Source organism: Astyanax mexicanus, chromosome 10 (genome assembly GCF_023375975.1).
Source record: "Astyanax mexicanus isolate ESR-SI-001 chromosome 10, AstMex3_surface, whole genome shotgun sequence".
Taxonomy (NCBI): Eukaryota; Metazoa; Chordata; class Actinopteri; order Characiformes; family Acestrorhamphidae; genus Astyanax; species Astyanax mexicanus.
Genome location: NC_064417.1, coordinates 54,213,698 through 54,230,454, shown reverse-complemented (window position 1 = coordinate 54,230,454; position 16,757 = coordinate 54,213,698). Strand labels below are relative to the sequence as shown.

The 16,757-nt window shown below is 37.5% G+C and overlaps 1 protein-coding gene across 5 annotated transcripts in view; it reads left to right on the top strand.

Annotated features, from left to right (window-relative positions):
• si:zfos-2326c3.2 (mitogen-activated protein kinase kinase kinase kinase 4) overlaps positions 1-16,757 on the top strand; it is a 65,296-nt gene that overhangs the window by 10,126 nt on the left and 38,413 nt on the right. For 3 of the 5 annotated variants that reach the window (XM_049484123.1, XM_049484124.1, XM_049484125.1), the window contains exons 3-9: positions 7,509-7,565; positions 7,966-8,091; positions 11,618-11,728; positions 12,227-12,317; positions 13,623-13,753; positions 14,700-14,754; positions 14,856-14,934. In XM_049484123.1, coding sequence (XP_049340080.1) covers positions 7,509-7,565; positions 7,966-8,091; positions 11,618-11,728; positions 12,227-12,317; positions 13,623-13,753; positions 14,700-14,754; positions 14,856-14,934 — 650 coding nt within the window. Of the gene's footprint in view, positions 1-7,508; positions 7,566-7,965; positions 8,092-11,617; positions 11,729-12,226; positions 12,318-13,622; positions 13,754-14,699; positions 14,755-14,855; positions 14,935-16,752 lie in introns of all 5 variants that reach the window. The other 2 variants (XM_049484126.1, XM_049484127.1) reach the window with 2 other exon arrangements.

The following is a 16,757-nucleotide window of genomic DNA, read 5'->3' as shown; positions in this document are numbered from 1 at the left end:
GTGTTGTGCTGTGTTGTGCTGTGCTGTGTTGTGTTGTGCTGTATTATGCTGTACTGTGCTGTGCTGTGTTAGTGTTGTGCTGTGTTATGCTGTGCTGTGCTGAGCTGTGCTGTGCTGAGCTGTGCTGTGCTATGCTGTGCTATGCTGTGTTGTGCTGTGCTGAGCTGTGTTGTGTTGTTCTGTGCTGTGCGGTGTTGTGCTGTGTTGTGCTGTGCTGTGTTGTGCTGTGCTGTGTTGTGTTGTGCTGTATTATGCTGTACTGTGCTGTGCTGTGCTGTGTTAGTGTTGTGCTGTGTTATGCTGTGCTGTGCTGTGCTGTGCTGAGCTGTGCTGTGCTGTGCTGTGCTGAGCTGTGTTGTGTTGTGTTGTGTTGTGCTGTGTTGTGTTGCACCATTTAAAGTGATGCACAGGCTGTTGTTTCCTTTATATTTAATATCAACACTTTTTATTTGTTTTTTGTTTTTTTTTACAAAATGTAATCAGCCCCTTCAATCCTACTGCAGATTTTATATTAAACACGGTGTAAACAAAATATAATCTCTAATATTAGCGTCTATATGTAAAGATCTACAGTCCCATTATCCCAGTTTTAAAATCACGTTAAAACAGTCATTTTAGTTAATGTGGGCGGGGCAATTCATAAATAATATAAAAACATTTTTAACCCAACTCTTGTGCTGTGCTGTGCTGTGCTGTGTTGTGCTGTGCTGTGCTGTGCTGTGTTGTGCTGTGCTGTGCTGAGCTGTGTTGTGCTGTGCTGAGCTGTGTTGTGCTGTGCTGAGCTGTGTTGTGTTGTGTTGTGCTGTGTTGTGTTGTTCTGTGTTGTGCTGTGCTGTGCTGTTCTGTGTTGTGCTGTGCTGTGCGGTGTTGTGCTGTGTTGTGCTGTGCTGTGTTGTGTTGTGCTGTGCTGTGTTGTGTTGTGCTGTATTATGCTGTACTGTGCTGTGCTGTGTTAGTGTTGTGCTGTGTTATGCTGTGCTGTGCTGTGCTGAGCTGTGCTGAGCTGTGCTATGCTGTGCTATGCTGTGTTGTGCTGTGCTGAGCTGTGTTGTGTTGTTCTGTGCTGTGCGGTGTTGTGCTGTGCTGTGTTGTACTGTGCTGTGTTGTGCTGTGTTGTGCTGTGCTGTGTTGTGTTGTGCTGTATTATGCTGTACTGTGCTGTGCTGTGCTGTGTTAGTGTTGTGCTGTGTTATGCTGTGCTGTGCTGTGCTGTGCTGTGTTAGTGTTGTGCTGTGTTATGCTGTGCTGTGCTGTGCTGTGCTGTGCTATGCTGTGTTGTGCTGTGCTGAGCTGTGTTGTGTTGTTCTGTATTGTGTTGTGTTGTGCTGTTGTGTTGTGTTGTGCTGTGCTGTGCTGTGCTGTGTTAGTTGGAATGTCCCTGTGAGCAGATGTCTGGGTCATTATTAGAAATGTGTATTTTTGAGGGCGTTTCCGGTGTTTGTTGGTGTAATAAAAGAGCGAGAGGCTTCAGAGGAAATCCCCTGCTCACCACCTCATCCTCTACATACTGGTGCACAAACTGGTCCTGCTGGGACACAGTTACCCCCAACACACACACACACACACACACTCACACACACACACGCACAGTTACCCTCACATCCTGTAAAATTCAACTTTACTTAATTTAATCTGATCTGTGTTTCTGTATCTGTTAAACAGCTCTGTTTTATAGAACAGTCTAATTAAAAAGGTAAAGGGAGAAATGGTTTATATTACGGCTGTGTGCACTAATAGTCCTGCTGGAAAATGAAATCTGCATCTCCATAAAAGTTGTTCTCAGCAGAGGGAAGCTGTAAGATATGAAGTGCTGTAAGATTTTGTGGGAAAACTAAACTGCACTGACTTTAGACTTGATAATAAAACACAGTGGATCAACACCAGCAGATGACAGACATGATTCTCCAAACCATCACTGATTGGTGGAAACTTCACACTAGACCTCAAGCAGTTTGGACCGTGTGTCTCTCCACTCTTCCTCCAGACTCTGCTCCCTTCATTTACTTTAAATGAAATGTAAAATTTACTGATGATCAGTGATGGTTTGGAGAGTCATGTCTGTCATCTGCTGGTGTTGATCCACTGTGTTTTATTATCAAGTCTAAAGTCAGTGCAGTTTAGTTTTCCCACAAAATCTTACAGCACTTCATATCTTACAGATTCCCTCTGCTGATAACTTATTTTTAATGGAGATGCAGATTTCATTTTCCAGCAGCACTTGGCACACTGCCCACACTGCTAAAAGTACCAATTACAGCCATGTTTTTATTGGCTGTAATCCATAGTCATCAATAATAAAAGAAATAAACTCTTACAATAGATCACTCTGTGTTTAATACATCTATATAATATATGATTCTCACATTTTAAACTAAATTACTGAAATAAAGTAACTTTTCAATTATAATTTTTTGAGACTCACTAGTATATGTGTTTATATATGTATAATATATGTGATGTCAGTATTAGAGTAATGTGAGGAGTGATACATCCTGTGGATGCTTCGGCTCAGTGTTGAGAGAGAGGGCTGTGGGCCGTTGGTGGAGAAAGCTGAACAGGAAGTGAGCTGAGAAAGCGTTTCCTGTCTCCGGGCTGTTTTGGAATGACCTTGTCCTCTGTAGTCCTGAACAGAGCAGAGTACTGTCCCAACAGTTTATTATATATATATATATATATATATATTAGCTCTGTAAAAATAAAATAGAAAAGTAGATCACTTCAGTTTCTGAATCAGTTTCTCTGATTTTGCTATTTATAGGTTTATGTTTGAGTAAAATGAACATTGTTGTTTTATTCTATAAACTACAGACAACATTTCTCCCAAATTCCAAATAAACATATTCTCATTTAGAGCATTTATTTACAGAAAATGAGAAATGACTGAAATAACAAAAAAGATGCAGAGCTTTCAGACCTCAAATAATGCAAAGAAAACAAGTTCATATTCATAAAGTTTAAGAGTTCAGAAATAATCAATATTTGGTGGAATAACCCTGGTTGGTTTTTAATCACAGTTTTAATTTCATGCATCTTGGCATCATGTTCTCCTCCACCAGTCTTACACACTGCTTTTGGATAACTTTATGCTGCTTTACTCCTGGTGTAAAAATTCAAGCAGTTCAGTTTGGTGGTTTGATGGTTTGTGATCATCCATCTTCCTCTTGATTATATTGCAGAGGATCATCATTTTTAAATGTCTCTTCCTGTATAAATGTATATACAGTATATATCTACAGTTAAAATCTTCTGTTTTTCTCAGTAAAATCTTGGCGCTTGGTGTAAAGTGTCTGATTTTATTCTCAGTGTTTATATTTTATATCTGTATGAGCTCTTTATCTCCTGTGAGCTGCAGCAGCTGAACTGTTAGACGAGCTTTTATAATAATAATAATAATAATAATAATAATAATAGAGTATATAGTATCTACATTATTCCACTGTCCTGATCTACTGCCCTGTATAATAACCCCACTCTGCACCTCCATCAAATTAATATAAATCATATTTACCTGTTTATTATTTACAGTAAACCAGACCCAACCGCTAAACACTGAAACCATCCGTCTGACAGCAGAGACTCATTATATATTTATAATATATTTAACCTTTAGTTACCTTTAACCCCGTGTACACAATAACCTGATAATAAACTCAATTATAAATAATACATATTTCATCTCCTGTAAACAGCTCTGAGTGTGTGTTATGACATTTTGGTAATTTGTTGTTATAATAGTTTATATATTGCTGATAATTGGGAGACATATCTTATCATGGAGAACACAAACTTAATGTATGGAATAACAAAAATAAAAAAAGTAGTTTCTGCCAACAGTCTATCTTCCTCCTGCCTGGTTTAAACAGCAGCAGATCTTCTGAATATATCTACACTGAGATGCTCTCTTATTTTTCCAAAGCCTTAAATATATATATATATATTTAAACTGTTGGCCTGTACTATAAATATATATATATATGTATATAGTACAGGCCAACAGTTTGGGCACACCTTTCAAGGTGAAATAACTGAAAACTTGTTTTATATTCTAGTTTGTTCAAAATAAAAGTCCCCCTTTGCTCTGATTACTGCTTTACACACTCTTGGCATCATTCTCTCAATGAGCTTCAAGAGGTGGCCACCTGAAATGAAAAGTTTTCCAACAGTCTTGAAGGAAGGAAGGAGTTCCCAGAGGTGTTTAGCACTTGTTACTCCTTTGCTTTTTATATCTATATCTATATAATCAGCTGATTGGGTTCCCTATGCTGTACAATAAGAATTCACTGCTTTATTTGAATTAATTAGGAATAATTCAGATTAACTGGGTTCTTCTCAGTAAGTAAAATAATTGAGATTGTCCGTATATTGTGTGATAATTGATGATGTAATAATGGTGACAGGTGTGTGTGTGTGTGTGTGTGTGTGTGTGTGTAAAGGCTGAGGGAGGGTCAGGATGTTGCAGGGTTGAGGTTGGGTGTAGTAATGCTCTCAATACTCTGAGTGTTTTGAAATAAGGAAATAGTAGGAGATTATGTGAAAGAACATCCTGGTCTTTTCTGAGTTCAGTAAAACTGTTGTGTCACAGTGAGGGGAGATGATGACACAGCTGACTGTGTGTTATATGTACTTCTACTATTGTATTTCAGTGCGTTCCATCTGATATTTCAGTGTATTCCACCATAATTCACTGTATTGCAGTGTATTTCACTGTATTGCATCGTATGTCAGTGCATTTAAGTGTATATCACCATATATATTTCACCGTATTTCACCGTATTTCACCGTATTTCAGTGTATTAATATTGCTCTGTGTGCTGTGTTAGGGTTTGGGTATTTCCGCAGAGTTTCTCTTTTCCTGAACTGAAAGTGGTTCCTGTGTTTTTGAGAGACGTTGACTAAAGTTCCTTCCTCCTGCTGAAACTCAGCGTCCTGCGTCAGTCCTGCTACAGGAAACAGATCCTGTACCTAACATGACCTAACACAGACCTGAGACTTCAGTGACTTCAGTACCTTATATACTCTTTAAAAGGAGAACTCTGGTGTAAAATGTACTTTTGTTGTAGTAAAACATGATAAAAAGTTCTTATCTTTGATGAATAGCACACCTCCGTTCTCCCACAGCGTTCAGAGATCCAACAAACACCCTTCAGACTGGGAGATACGGGGCATAATTTACCCTGATAAATCACTTTTTACACCGTTATCCAGCTCAAAGTAGCTCCACACCTCCTTACTAGAATCCAGAGAGCCCTGACATTTAAAACGAGGCATTAATAACTTAAAAAGTGCAGAAGAAGCTTATTAAACACCACTGTTTTACATCCCGTAACACTATTAGCTTCAGCTCAGAGCGCCGCCATCACTGTACTGATAATAACATAGACATATATATACATAGACTCCATGACTCCTGCCTCCTAGCGTCGGCTGTTTCGCTATGCAGAGTCTATGTGTATATATGTCTATGTCATTATCAGTACAGTAATGGTGGCGCTCTGAGCTGAAGCTAGTAGCGTTTTGGGATGTAAACAGTGGTGTTTAATGAGCTTCTTCTGCACTTTTTAAGTTATTAATGCCTGGTTTTAAATGTCTGGACTGAACTAGGTGTGGAGCTACTTTGAGCTGGAAAACGGTGTAAAAAGTGATTTATCAGGGTAAATAAGTTAAAATTAAGTTAAGCTTTCTGGATCTCTGAACGCTGTGGGAGAACGGAGGTGTGCTATTCATCAAAGATAAGAACTTTTATCATGTTTTACTACAATAAAAGTACATTTTACACCAGAGTTCTCCTTTAAAGGAAATGCAGTCAAAAAGTGTCAAAAGTGATATTAAAGTAATATTAAAGTGATGTTAAGGTGATATTAAAGTAATATTAAGGTGATGTTAAAGTGATAAAGTGATATTAAAGTGATAAAGTGATATTAAAGTGATAAAGTGATATTAAAGTGATAAAGTGATATTAAAGTGATATTAAAGTGATATTAAAGTGATATTAAGGTGATGTTAAAGTGATAAAGTGATATTAAAGTGATATTAAAGTGATATTAAAGTGATATTAAGGTGATGTTAAAGTGATAAAGTGATATTAAAGTGATAAAGTGATATTAAAGTGATATTAAAGTGATATTAAGGTGATGTTAAAGTGATAAAGTGATATTAAAGTGATAAAGTGATATTAAAGTGATATTAAAGTGATAAAGTGATATTAAAGTGATATTAAAGTGATATTAAGGTGATATTAAGGTGATGTTAAGGTGATATTAAAGTGATATTAAAGTGATATTAAAGTGATATTAAAGTGATATTAAGGTGATGTTAAGGTGATGTTAAAGTGATAAAGTGATATTAAAGTGATAAAGTGATATTAAAGTGATATTAAAGTGATATTAAAGTGATGTTAAGGTGATGTTAAAGTGATAAAGTGATATTAAAGTGATAAAGTGATATTAAAGTGATATTAAAGTGATATTAAGGTGATGTTAAGGTGATGTTAAAGTGATAAAGTGATATTAAAGTGATAAAGTGATATTAAAGTGATATTAAAGTGATATTAAAGTGATAAAGTGATATTAAAGTGATATAAAGGTGATATTAAAGTGATATAAAGGTGATGTTAAAGTGATAAAGTGATATTAAAGTGATAAAGTGATATTAAAGTGATATTAAAGTGATATTAAAGTGATATTAAAGTGATATTAAAGTGATATAAAGGTGATATTAAAGTGATATAAAGGTGATATTAAAGTGATATAAAGGTGATATTAAAGTGATATTAAAGTGATATTAAAGTGATATTAAAGTGATATTAAAGTGATATTAAAGTGATATTGAAGTGATAGAGTGATAAAGTGATATTAAAGTGATAAAGTGATATTAAAGTGATATTAAAGTGATATTAAAGTGATAGAGTGATAAAGTGATATTAAAGTGATAAAGTGATATTAAAGTGATATTAAAGTGATATTAAAGTGATATTAAAGTGATGTTAAGGTGATGTTAAGGTGATATTAAAGTAATATTAAGGTGATGTTAAAGTGATAAAGTGATATTAAAGTGATAAAGTGATATTAAAGTGATAAAGTGATATTAAAGTGATATTAAAGTGATAAAGTGATATTAAAGTGATATAAAGGTGATATTAAAGTGATATAAAGGTGATGTTAAAGTGATAAAGTGATATTAAAGTGATAAAGTGATATTAAAGTGATATTAAAGTGATATTAAAGTGATATAAAGGTGATATTAAAGTGATATTAAAGTGATATTAAAGTGATATTAAAGTGATATTAAAGTGATATTAAAGTGATAGAGTGATAAAGTGATATTAAAGTGATAAAGTGATGTTAAAGTGATATTAAAGTGATAGAGTGATAAAGTGATATTAAAGTGATATTAAGGTGATGTTAAGGTGATATTAAGGTGATATTAAAGTGATATTAAAGTGATATTAAAGTGATAGAGTTTATAGAGAGCGTGCTCGGTGTGGAACTCACGCTCTGGTGTTTTGACAGGGTCGACATGTGAAAACCGGACAGCTGGCGGCGATCAAGGTCATGGACGTGACAGAGGTGGGTCATCCTGCTTACCTCACTTAACCTGTGCCCCTGTGCCGGGTCGGGCGTGGCAGGAGTGACGGCGGCAGATTGCTGGAGTTCAGATCGTCAGCGTCGGCTCTCTGCTCCTCACAAACTCTTATGAGATATGCAAATGAGCTGCTGCGAACTCCGACACCAGGGTTATTATTATTATATCCTCGCTGTCACTCAGCCGTGCCGGCGGCAGTGGCAGCAGCAGTGCCGGGTAATAAACCCCAATATTATTACAATAACCCTGATCACACAATTCAGAGATTAATCAATAACTCTGATTCTGTGAGTGAGTAATGATGAGTATTAATATGTGTATTAACATGTAGGAACAATAATAATGTGTGTATATATATATACATGTGTGTGTGTTATTTCTCAGGAGGAGGAGGATGAGATAAAGCTGGAGATAAACATGCTGAAGATTCACTCTCATCACAGGAACATCGCTACGTATTACGGGGCGTTTGTGAAGAAGAGTCCTGCAGGTCAGGACGATCAGCTCTGGGTACGAGACTCTCAATCTGATATTAAATTTAGTTTAATTTAGTTTTCATTTTTATAAACAGTAACTCACTAAATCAAAAAATGAAAAAGTAAAATAATAATAACAATAAAGTAACAAAAAACAAAAATCTACTGCAGGACTTAATTAATATAAAGTAAAATACAGTAAACAACAAAACAAATACAAAACACAACATATAGAGTTTATTTATAACTGTATTAAAATACTGCCATTGAGAAACAGACAGAAAACTGTGATAATAACAGTGTGTGGTGATGTGTGGTGATAATAACAGTGTGAGGTGGTTTGTGGTGATACTAACTGTTTGCGGTTATCCGTAATAATAACAGTTCGTGGTGATGTGTGGTGTTAATAACAGCGTGTGGTGATAATAACAGTGTGTGGTGATAATAACAGCGTGTGGTGATAATAACAGTGTGTGGTGAAATCCTGCAGCTGGTGATGGAGTACTGTGGTGATTTGTGGCGATAATAACAGTGTGTGTTGATGTGTGGTGATAATAACAGTGTGTGGTGATTTGTGGTGATAATAACTGTGTGGTGATGTGTGGTGATAATAACAGTGTGTGGTGATGTGTGGTGGTAATAACAGTGTGTGGTGATTTGTGGTGATAATAACAGTATGTGGTGATGTGTGGTGATAATAACAGTGTGTGGTGTTGTGTGGTGATAATAACAGTGTGTGGTGATATGTGGTGATAATAACAGTGTGTGGTGATGTGTGGTGATAATAACAGTGTGTGGTGATGTGTGGTGATAATAACAGTGTGTGTGGTGGTGTGTGGTGATAATAACAGGGCATGTGGTGATATGTGGTGATAATAACAGTGTGTGTGGTGATAATAACATGTGGGGTGATGTGTGGTGATATCCTGCAGCTGGGGATGGAGTACTGTGGTGATGTGGTAATATGTATATATATAACAGTATATATATAACAGTGTGTGGTGATATGTGGTGATAATAACAGTGTGTGGTGATTTGTGGTGATAATAACAGTGCGTGGTGATTTGTGGTGCAGCTGGTGATGGAGTACTGTGGTGATGTGTGGTGATAATAGCAGTGTGTGGTGATGTGGTGATAATAACAGTGTGTGGTGATATGTGGTGATAATAACAGTGTGTGGTGATATGTGGTGATAATAACAGTGTGTGGTGATATGTGGTGATAGTAACAGTGTGTGGTGATTTGTGGTGCAGCTGGTGATGGAGTACTGTGGTGATGTGTGGTGATAATAACAGTGTGTGGTGATGTGGTGATAATAACAGTGTGTGGTGATATGTGGTGATAATAACAGTGTGTGGTGATATGTGGTGATAATAACAGTGTGTGGTGATATCCTGCAGCTGGTGATGGAGTACTGTGGTGATATGTGGTGATAATAACAGTGTGTGGTGATATGTGGTGATAATAACAGTGTGTGGTGATATCCTGCAGCTGGTGATGGAGTACTGTGGTGATATGTGGTGATAATAACAGTGTGTGGTGATGTGGTGATAATAACAGTGTGTGGTGATATGTGGAGATAATAACAGTGTGTGGTGATATGTGGTGATAATAACAGTGTGTGGTGATTTGTGGTGCAGCTGGTGATGGAGTACTGTGGTGATGTGGTGATAATAACAGTGTGTGGTGATATGTGGTGATAATAACAGTGTGTGGTGATATCCTGCAGCTGGTGATGGAGTACTGTGGTGATATGTGGTGATAATAACAGTGTGTGGTGATATGTGGTGATAATAACAGTGTGTGGTGATATCCTGCAGCTGGTGATGGAGTACTGTGGTGATGCGTGGTGATAATAACAGTGTGTGGTGATTTGTGGTGATAATAACAGTGTGTGGTGATTTGTGGTGCAGCTGGTGATGGAGTACTGTGGTGATGTGTGGTGATAATAACAGTGTGTGGTGATGTGGTGATAATAACAGTGTGTGGTGATGTGGTGATAATAACAGTGTGTGGTGATATGTGGTGATAATAACAGTGTGTGGTGATATGTGGTGATAGTAACAGTGTGTGGTGATGTGTGGTGATAATAACAGTGTGTGGTGATATCCTGCAGCTGGTGATGGAGTACTGTGGTGATGCGTGGTGATAATAACAGTGTGTGGTGATGTGTGGTGATAATAACAGTGTGTGGCGATGTGTGGTGATAATAACAGTGTGTGGTGATGTGTGGTGATAATAACAGTGTGTGGTGATGTTTGGTGATAATAACAGTGTGTGGTGATGTGGTGATATTAACAGTGTGTGGTGATATGTGGTGATAATAACAGTGTGTGGTGATATGTGGTGATAATAGCAGTGTGTGGTGATGTGTGGTGACAATAACAGTGTGTGGTGATGTGTGGTGATAATAACAGTGTGTGGTGATGTGTGGTGATAATAACAGTGTGTGGTGATGTGTGGTGGTAATAACAGTGTGTGGTGATAATAACAGTGTGTGGTGATGTGGTGATAATAACAGTGTGTGGTGGCGTGTGGTGATAATAACAGTGTGTGGTGATGTGTGGTGATAATAACAGTGTGTGGTGACGTGTGGTGATAATAACAGTGTGTGGTGATGTGTGGTGATAATAACAGTGTGTGGTGACGTGTGGTGATAATAACAGTGTGTGGTGACGTGTGGTGATAATAACAGTGTGTGGTGATATGTGGTGATAATAACAGTGTGTGGTGATGTGTGGTGATAATAACAGTGTGTGGTGATGTGTGGTGATAATAACAGTGTGTGGCGATGTGTGGTGATAATAACAGTGTGTGGTGATAATAACAGTGTGTGGTGATGTGGTGATAATAACAGTGTGTGGTGATGTGTGGTGATAATAACAGTGTGTGGTGATGTGTGGAGATAATAACAGTGTGTGTTGATGTGTGGTGATAATAACAGTGTGTGGTGATGTGGTGATAATAACAGTGTGTGGTGACGTGTGGTGATAATAACAGTGTGTGGTGACGTGTGGTGATAATAACAGTGTGTGGTGATATGTGGTGATAATAACAGTGTGTGTTGATGTGTGGTGATAATAACAGTGTGTGGTGACGTGTGGTGATAATAACAGTGTGTGTTGATGTGTGGTGATAATAACAGTGTGTGGTGACGTGTGGTGATAATAACAGCGTGTGGTGATGTGGAGATAATAACAGCGTGTGGTGATGTGGTGATAATAACAGTGTGTGGTGATGTGTGGTGATAATAACAGTGTGTGGTGATGTGTGGTGATAATAACAGTGTGTGGTGATAATAACAGTGTGTGGTGATGTGTGGTGATAATAACAGTGTGTGGTGATGTGTGGTGATAATAGCAGTGTGTGGTGATAATAACAGTGTGTGGTGATAATAACAGTGTGTGGTGATTTGTGGTGATAATAACAGTGTGTGTGTGGTGATAGTAACAGTGTGTGGTGATGTGTGGTGATAATAACAGTGTGTGGTGATGTGTGGTGATAATAACAGTGTGTGGTGATGTGTGGTGATAATAACAGTGTGTGGTGATATCCTGCAGCTGGTGATGGAGTACTGTGGTGCGGGTTCGGTTACTGATCTGGTGAAGAAGTCTAAAGGAAACTGTCTGAAGGAGGACTGGATCTCCTACATCTGCAGAGAAGTTCTGAGAGTGAGTTCTGACCTGATCATTTATTAATATGTGATATATTGATTATAGATGGAGCTGTAAGCCTGCATGTGATATATTTATACAGAAACGATAACCTGTGATCTGTGTTTAGGATTTATATTTAGATCAGCTAACTTTACAACCAATTCCCCCGTTTTTAAAAAGTTCACATTCTTACTGAGATAGCGATGAACGTCTGACTGTTTTCTGTTACCAGATAAACAAGCAAAACTCCAAACAGACAGACAGACAGACAGACAGACAGATAGATATATAGAAAAACTATTATACGTTATAAAATATAAAATCATTGTAAAGGTTGTGTAACACAGGCTGAAGCTCGCTGTTTTAGTTTTTATTAAAGGAGGATTTCAGTTCAGTTCAGATCTTTATAAGATCCAGATCAGATATAAGAGCAGATGAGTTTATAATTATAAAATTAATGATGATAATAATACTCCTGCATGCTGAGTAACCCGTCCTCCTCCTGCTCTCCAGGGTCTGTCTCATCTGCACTCGCACCACGTCATCCACCGAGACATTAAAGGACAGAACGTCCTGCTGACAGAGAACGCCGAGGTTAAACTGGGTGAGATTTATTCCCTTTATTCCTCCTCTCATCACTGCAGAATATTATTCACATACATTTTACTTTTTCATTAGTCCAGTGTAGCGCTGAGCGGTGTGACCGGAACATGCTATTTTTCAAGATTTTAACGGTTCTCTGTATTTTTATTTATTTATGTATTTTTTGCATGACTGGCTTTAATATAGGTTTGTGAATTACTGTACTGTTATATAATATAAAACACTAATTCTTTAAATCAAGGCTTTATTTTGTATTGGGTTTACTTTCTCCCACAAAATATATACACAATATATGAAGAAATCAGATTTTATTAGTTTAAAAAAACGAAGAATGTAAGATGTAAACAATAAACCTTAAAAAGAGATACGCAACAAGTTTAACACGGCTTCCTTTACAAAACTACATATTTTAAATAGTTCCATAAACACTATAAACAACATATAATACTCAATGTTTAAGTATTTAAAAGATATATTTCTTGAAAACTCAATTGCACAAGTAAGACACAAGTTTAATATGAATGTTATAATTGAAGCCATTAAAGGCATTGATATTATCCTTCAAGCTACAGTATTAATATATTTAAACAGAGATATAGTTATTGCTCTTGAAGATTATTTGCACCTTATATACAGAGTTTTAGGGAGTTTTATTGTTTTTTTATCTCTTGTGCTGAAAAAATGATTCTGTACTCAGGACTTTAGAGCTGTGGATCGATTGCACAATTCTATTTGTCTCTTTTCTGAGTGATTAATTGCTGTTTGCTGTTGTTTTTCTATTTTACTTTGATATAAAACACTCATAGAGTGCAGAACAGCAGCAGGAGCTCCTCAGATAAAGTGCTGTTCTCATTTTTTTTCCAGGCAGGACAGAGTATAATGAGCATTAGAGCTGAGCTTCCATCACTCCAGTGTATTAGCTTGTTATGCTATGCTAACTGGCTAGCATTAGCTAGCGAGCTGTGCCAGTGTGCTTCTTTGGCGGTGCTTTTCTGGACGTAATTTTCCCTCCTACTCCGGTGCGTAGGGCATCAAAATAAACACCATTTAAAGACTAAAACCACTGAAGTTTTGAACACTTCGTAATATATTATTCATTATATATGTTTGAATTAATATTACTGTAATATTTAATAGAATTAATAGATGGCAAATGTAGGAAAACTATTTGCTTGTATATAGAGCAGAGTTCAGAGTTTATAAGAGTTTATAAAGGATTATTAAGTATTAAAACAGATGTCTCAGATTGTTGTAGTGTATATGTTGTGAGGTTGTTTCGCTGATCTGTGGGGGGGTGTGGCTGCAGTGGATTTCGGGGTGAGCGCTCAGCTGGACCGGACCGTGGGCCGGAGGAACACGTTTATCGGGACTCCGTATTGGATGGCTCCGGAGGTGATCGCCTGTGACGAGAATCCAGAAGCTACGTATGATTACAGAGTGAGTACTGCACACTCCGCTCACTCTCACCTCACACTCACCTCACACTCCGCTCACTCTCACCTCACACTCAGCTCACACTCACCTCACACTCACCTCACCTCACACTCACCTCACACTCACCTCACACTCACCTCACCACAACTTCACTACAGATCACTGTATAAATCTGAGAATTAATCACGTTTACAGAGTGAGTACTGCACACTCAGCTCACTCTCGGCTCACACTCAGCTCACACTCAGCTCACACTCAGCTCACACTCCACTCACACTCCACTCACACTCAGCTCACACACAACTCACACTCCACTCACACTCAGCTCACACTCCACTCACACTCCACTCACACTCACCTCACACTCACCTCACACTCAGCTCACACTCACTCAGCTCACTCACACACAACTCACACTCACTCACACACAACTCACACTCAGCTCACACTCACTCAGCTCACTCACACACAACTCACACTCAGCTCACACACAACTCACACTCACTCACACACAACTCACACTCAGCTCACACTCAGCTCACACTCACCTCACACTCAGCTCACACTCACTCAGCTCACTCACACACAACTCACACTCAGCTCACCACAACGTCACTACAGATCACTATATAAATCTGAGAATTAATCACGTTTACAGAGTGCGGTAACACTTCAGCGGTTTTATTTAGCGATAAAACCAGATAACTCGATATTAACACCCTGTGCAGTTAGCATCGTGACTAGCGGTGAGTAATCCAGATCCAGAAAGTAAAAATCCATCCATCCACTGCCTGTTGGTACAAAACCACGGGGTGGATTTTTTCTTTCTGGACCTGGATTATACTCGTCTAGTCATGATGCTCATTGCTATCTTGGTAACACGGGCGTGCTACGCACCATAATTGTAATTAATTGTGATTAATTGTGATTAACTGTGTTGTGATTGTAGAGTGATATTTGGTCTCTGGGGATCACGGCTCTGGAGATGGCGGAGGGAGCGCCACGTGAGTTTAATCAGATAATCAATTTCCAATAAATCAGATAATCGATAATCTGATCAGTGTGATCACGTTTATTAATCCTGCTGTTCCTGTTTAATATTCAGCTCTGTGTGATATGCATCCAATGAGAGCTCTGTTCCTGATCCCACGCAACCCGCCCCCAAAACTCAAATCCAGGAAATGGTACTATACTCAACTTTACCCAATTCCTACTCAAATTTACTCAGCTTTACTCAACCTATACTCAAATTTACTCAGATTTACTTAACTTTACTCAACTTTACTCAACTCATACTGAACTTTACTTAACTTTACTCAACTTTACTCAACTCATACTGAACTTTACTTAACTTTACTCAACTTTACTCAACTCATACTGAACTTTACTTAACTTTACTCAACTTTACTCAACTCATACTGAACTTTACTCAACTTTACTCAACTCATACTGAACTTTACTTAACTTTACTCAACTCATACTGAACTTTACTTAACTTTACTCAACTTTACTCAACTCATACTGAACTTTACTTAACTTTACTCAACTGATACACAACATTACTCAGCTTTACTTATCTTTACTCAACTTTACTCAATGCCTACTTAACTTTATTCAGCTTTACTCAACCCATACTCAACTTTACTCAGCTTTAATTAACTTTACTCAGCTTTACTTAACTTTACTCAACCCATACTGAACTTTACTCAGCATTACTGAACTTTACTTAACTCATACTCAACTTTGCTCAACTCATACTGAACGTTACTCAAGTCATACTGAACTTTACTCAACCCATACTGAACTTTACTTAACTTTACTCAATTTTACTCAACTCATACTCAACTTTACTCAACCCATACTGAACTTTACTCAGCCCATCCTGAACTTTACTTAACTTTACTCAACTTCTACTCAACTCCTACTCAACTTTGTTCAACCCATACTCAACTTTACTGAACTTTACTCAACTTTATTCAACTCATACTCAACCCATACTGAACTTTACTCAGCATTACTTAACTTTACTTAAATTTTACTCAACCCATACTGAACTTTACTTAACTCATACTCAACTTTGCTCAACTCATACTGAACGTTACTCAAGTCATACACAACTTTACTCAACCCATGCTGAACTTTACTCAATTTTACTCAACTCATACTCAACTTTACTCAACCCATACTGAACTTTGCTTAACTTTACTCAACTTCTACTCAACTCCAACTCAACTTTATTCAACCCATACTCAACTTTACTGAACTTTACTCAACTTTATTCAACTCATACTCAACTTTACTCAACTCATACTCAACTTTATCCAACTCATACTCAACTCATACTCCAATTTACTCAACTCATACTCAACCCATACTCAACTTTACTCAACTTTATCCTACTCATACTCAACTTTACCTAACTCATACTTAACTTCTACTCAATTCCTGCACAACTCATACTTAACTTTACCCATTTTATACTTAACTCATACTCAGCTTTACTGAACTTTACACAAATGTACTCAATTTTACATGAATGTATTCAACTCATACTTGACTTTACTCAACTTCACACGAATGTACACAACTTAACTCAACTCCTACTCAACTTTACATATTAACATATTAACACAGATTTACACAACTCCTACACAACTTTACTCCTAATCAAATTTACTCAACTTCTACACAACTTTACTCCTAATCAAATTTACTCAACTCCTACACAACTTTACTCCTAATCAAATTTACTCAACTTCTACACAACTTTACTCCTAATCAAATTTACTCAACTCCTACACAACTTGGTGGGGTTTGTGGAGTGTGTGTATAGTGTGTGGTGATTGTGTAAGTGTAGGTGTAAGAAGTTGGTGGGGTTGTGGAGAGTGTGTGTATAGTGTGTGTAGTGATTGTGTAACTGTGTTGTAGGTGTAAGAAGTTGGTGGGGTTTGTGGAGAGTGTGTGTGTATAGTGTGTGTAGTGATTGTGTAATTGTGTTGTAGGTGTA